Here is a 5,291-nt window from a genome sequence, read left to right as displayed (position 1 = left end):
ATTTGTATTGCTATATTTGATCAAATATTCGATGTATTCGCCATTAATACGTCACGTCAGTTTAGCTACGCTGACAAACATGTTTGGTCGGTTGGTGCCAATAATTGCCTTATTTGACTTTTACGACCAACATAAAGTTACGCGAAGAATACAACAGATTTAATTAATTAAATACAAGCCATAAGAACATTATTAACGAAAGAAGCTGTTAGCATCAGTGACGTCATACCTACAGTAACTCTATAATACGACTTTGAACCAATCGTTCACAGATAATAATAAACTTTGTATAATGGAGACAAATTCATTTTATGATATTTAAACAAACAACAATATATTGAAGTTAGATTATTTATATATTTAAATAGACTGTTTAAGCTGATAATGCGTCGAATAAATAGAAGCCAACAGCTGGCCACTATTTACACGCACAAATGTAATGTAATACATTTTGCGAGTGTAGAGCTTAGCTGCCACCCACACATAGATAACAAATTTGTTTCCAATTTAGATCTCTTTAAGTGCAGTCTATCTATACATATAAATAATCGTATATATTTACAGATGCCAATTCTTAGGATACCCTCTTAATTAATTTGCTGTTCTAATTATAACTGTCAAATTAAGATCTACGACAAAATTCATCAACAAAAAAAAGTGATCAGTATATAAGAACAAAATGATTACTGGCAACATTCAATAATTAATAAACATTGACATTATTTATTTAACTAGTTTACACAACCTTAATTTTCAATTTTACAAAACGAGGCCGTTACGCTAAATACAAAATTGTTCATTGGTTCTGTGACCATATCAATGTGGATCCAAGCACACATCAGTCATGTAAACAAAAATGCCATCCAAAAAGTTACTTTAACAAGAAATTTTTCCTATAATCCATTCCACAAAAAGACCTTCAAGGTAACATAACTTAAATAATGATAAGTGAAACATATCCTGCATGTAAGGATATTCTTAGAAGTCATTTGGATAATGAAAGCTCACGCATATTAACAAAATGGACAGTGACAATATCTCATCGTGAGCTCGTTCCGTGGAATAAACTTTAACTAATATTCATCTTAAAGAATGTGTTCTTCTGTCCGTACAAAAAAAGGTTCTACTAAACTATGAAGTAACAGCACAGTATGAATTAAAAAACAAATACTAATTTTGTTTTTTTTTTTAATTATGTTGACATTTATTGTACAAGGTAACCATTATTTAATTAAACAATTTATGATTTATTAATTCATACAAGACATCATGCCAGGCTCTTAGTTATGTCTAAAAGAAACAGAGACATTACTATGTTGTCCTTGTCTGTCAAATGTAAAATCGATGATGTCAGAAAGGGAGAAATTACTTTTCAAAAGGTAAACTATAGCCAGAATAAAGAACATACATAAATCTCGATCCCATCTACTTTAAATTGATCCATTTGTATATCTTCTATTAGAACATCAGTAACATAACAATTACAGATTAAAAATATCAATACAGTCAAAGCTTAAACAATATTATTTAATAACGACTGGATTCTCTCGACTGATGTGTGTAGATGTCTTAATTCTTTAAAAATCACAATTCACAGCTCAAACTAAGGCATATCAAAGCCATTTGTTTCCTACAGAGTATCATCTTGAGTTAACAACAACACAAACTTCACTACACAATGTTTTTAAGTAAATATTGCAGTATATGGTAATTTTCATAAATCAACTTTAGCACCAATATTGCTCAGCGGTATCGCTTGAAGCTCTGTCCGGAGACAGAGAAACTCTCCTGCAACGCATGTTATTGCTGCACAGGCTATGTTCAAAGCCCACCAGGAGAATGTAGTGGGGAAGCTGCCGTTGTACACCCAGCAGAACAGTAAGTGAATACTGTAGAAGGTGCAACTGAAAATAAATAAACATACCAATTATATATAACTTTCTACCATAGATCCAGAATTTTATAGAGCAAAAATTTCTTCGTCACTTCGGTTTACTACACCAATACACAAATTAACATATAACATATTATGAAAATAGATGAATTTTATAGTTGAAAGAAAGCTCTAGTTCTGCTTAAATTATTATTATGAATTTATAATTTAATTGTTGTTTATATCTTTATTATCAGCCTGCACAAGGTTTGCTACTATAGATATGACTAAGCAGAAAAAAAAGATCTCTAGCTACCAGTACACATGATTTAATCTAACATTTTTAAGAGTTTTTACTAGAATGGTGCACAAATAGTAGACTATTACTATAGTAATATATATATATATAATGGTGTAGTATCTGTTCACAAAAGGTCACCAATGCACTTAGGTGTGAGTTAATAGAGATTATGTTTACTTACACACTTGAGCATTATAAAAACTTCTCTATTGTGACCAAAAACAATTAGGTAACTAGGTTAACATTAACATAAAAAAAAATAACTACTGACTTTCTTGCCCGTTCTTCTTGGTAGAATGTACTTTCCAAACCGTTGGTAGCTTCACTTAATTGTTAAATGAGGATTTAAAAGTGCTTATCAAAGCCTACTTGAATAAAGTTTATTATGATATGATCCTCACCTAAAGTCCAAGCACAACTTAGTCCTTCCCACTAAGGTCCACAGTATCATCGCACCAACCAGTGCATTCAATACGAACGCCAATATAATTGATCTTCCTTCATTGTCTTTCACATGGATTTCCTAGAAAAAACTTGGATTTAAATTAAAATTGGAGATATATTTTATTCATTACTATACTTTTGAAGAAATATTCAATATTTAGACATCATTATTGAAATAGAAATAACCTTAACTACTTAGAATCTAAAAGACATAAGACAGTAAAACCTGTTGATTGATGCTGTGACCCTTGTGTCTAAATATATACTCACTAACACCGATCACTAGAACACATAATTATAAAGTATTTATGTATAGTAATCAAATTAGTAATGATTTAGGGCTAACCAGACTAAACAGATTAAAAAAGAAATTCTGATGTTTACTGTGAAATATGTGGAAATATTTTCTTTAATTTATGTATAGCAATATCTTGATGGTCTAACAAATAGGTCATAAGTTAGATAACCATCTCTTACATCACCAAAGCTCCAAAAAAGGTGAATTAAGATGTAATATCACTTGTGTTAGCAGCAACACTGACTCAACCTTTCGACAAAAATACTATGTATTATTTGGCAGTATTACTTGTATTTACGACACAATCTGGTGTGCTATGCTCTCGTTCTCAGTGAGTCATCATTGTACAACAATAACGATCATAGATAGTTAAGAAACCATCAGAACCGGGACTAGTTTAGTTTCAAACACATTCAAGTCATTTTTTCAATAGGGATACTAAGTATTGCTATTTGGTGGTATTACTTGTATTTGCGTCACGCTCTGACACGCAGTTAGTCTCTGGTGAATAGCCAAGGCGATCATAGGCCAAGAAACCATCATGACTGAGATTAGTTTATATGTAATATGGGATTGCATTAGAAATTCGCATCCCGAATTTAAGGTTGGGGAAGGGGTGGGGGCTAAGGGGGGGTGGTGTAGTACCTACACCACCACTCCCCCCGCGCGGAAATCATTAGTTTTTTTTTTTTCAATTTTTAAATTTCAATACTAAAATCATCAAAATTCGTACTGTCAGTTAAATTTTGGAAGGGGAGAGATATAAAATTCCAATTATTGGTATACAATGTGATTTCTGGCGCTGCGCCGGCCGCTACCGCGGCTCGCTCGCTTCGCTCGCTCGGCTTGCGCAGCGTTTGGTCATAAAATCTAACCTAACCTAACCTATCCTTAGCTACTATAACTATATACTATTTTTGTTGCCGGTGTGGCTTCGCCACTCCTGTGCCCCTCACAGCTGTTAATTTTGGGTGAAAAATAGAAACAACAATAGCTATATTTTAGAAATTTATAAGAACCATTTATCTGTATATATACTTGACTAAATTTAATAATGCGATAAATGGATCTTTTTTATATTTTATGTTATATTGTATTCTATTATCATGTTCGTAAAATCTTCTGGGTGATTATTATTTTCTTTACAAAAGAATCGCTTCACTACAAAATTAAATTAAACTTTTACACGTTTTTTTTACTATAAATTAATATAGTATTTGTTAAAATATAATACAGAAAAAAGCTAATAAACATAAAAATAATGATTTAAGGTTAATTATAATGTAAAATATCGATCCGTTACACGTAACTTTAAACGCACATTAAAAAAAAACTATGGGTTTCCGCGGGTTGGGAGTGGTAAATTTCGAGAGAGGGGAACAACCCCTTTAAGAAACAACCCCTACTATCATCAAATTCGGGATGCGAATTTCTAATGCCGACCCTGTAATATAAATATTATAAACACAAGTCCTCTTTGAAACTTACATGATACTCGAACAAATGGTCTAAAGTTCGAGTAGAAGAAGTCAGATCCTGCATTAAAGCTATCAATAGACTGAGCGTTAGATACATTACAAACTGCATTGCCACTATCTGTGAAATAATCAGACAAGGATCCCACTGTGTATAGCGAAATGAGCCAGTTAACTTCTTGATTTTCGACATTTTCGTTAGTTAATATTCCACGATTCAAAATCGAACATTGGTTAATTTCTCTCAAGGTCGGTGACGTTGTACAATGTTTTATCATCTGTTTAAATAACCTTGTTGATATGGAAAAGAATTATATATCGAGTCGAAAGTAATTTCGTTTTGTATTGCAACAATATTTTTCAATAATCGATCTCTGATTCACTTTTTAACTGTCAATTTGACATCAATGACAACTGAAACGAATGTCAGTCAAAATCGGATATTCACACCAATAATTTTACTCAATTTTAATAAATTTTAAATTATCAAATATATCGAATCTGATAACTAAATAATTCTGCCTGATTAGTATATTTTCATTGTTTATTTATAAATATATGTATTTTAGGTGTCGTTGTTGATCCGATAATGGATTAAGACATGAAAGATAATAAACAAACTTAGTCTTTATAATATTTTTTAAAACATTACAGCTCAGTAGTTTTGAGACGTTCTTATTAAAGTTTAATTCGAATTTTAAACACACAAAACATTACATTCTACAGATGCCGGGCTCAAATTGTTAAAAAAAAAATTAAACTCAAATGGAGACATAGCTGTCATCTTTTTATGTTTCTAGTCTATGTTTCTTTAAATAAGCTTTAAATGTATGCATATTAACAAAGACAACGCTTATTTGAATTTAAATAATTTCCATTTGTATGCCAGTTATTTATAGA

The 5,291-nt window shown here is 31.3% G+C and overlaps 1 protein-coding gene across 1 annotated transcript; it reads right to left on the bottom strand.

Moving 5' to 3' along the window:
* Positions 1 to 707: 707 nt before the first annotated feature.
* On the bottom strand, positions 708 to 4,799 carry LOC124540109 (protein SYS1 homolog). Its single transcript, XM_047117541.1, has 3 exons — positions 4,405 to 4,799; positions 2,576 to 2,697; positions 708 to 1,904 (listed from the first exon to the last, which is right to left on the bottom strand). The coding sequence occupies exons 1-3, from the start codon at positions 4,582 to 4,584 to the stop codon at positions 1,715 to 1,717; spliced, it is 492 nt and encodes a 163-aa protein (XP_046973497.1). The 5' UTR covers positions 4,585 to 4,799; the 3' UTR covers positions 708 to 1,714.
* Positions 4,800 to 5,291: the final 492 nt, after the last annotated feature.

The sequence above is a fragment of the Vanessa cardui genome, chromosome 24 (assembly GCF_905220365.1).
Source record: "Vanessa cardui chromosome 24, ilVanCard2.1, whole genome shotgun sequence".
In the NCBI taxonomy this organism is placed as follows: domain Eukaryota; kingdom Metazoa; phylum Arthropoda; class Insecta; order Lepidoptera; family Nymphalidae; genus Vanessa; species Vanessa cardui.
This window is presented reverse-complemented; position numbering and strand designations above follow the sequence as displayed.

Bases quoted from the DNA above. Each gene is read 5' to 3' on its own strand.
- LOC124540109 (XM_047117541.1), bottom strand. From the start codon at position 4,584: ATGTCGAAAATCAAGAAGTTAACTGGCTCATTTCGCTATACACAGTGG. The intron at 2,698-4,404 runs GTAAGTTTCAAA...AGTTTTTTCTAG, and splicing joins ACCATTTGTTCGAGTATCAT to GAAATCCATGTGAAAGACAA. The intron at 1,905-2,575 runs GTGAGGATCATA...ATTTATTTTCAG, and splicing joins AAGTTGTGCTTGGACTTTAG to TTGCACCTTCTACAGTATTC.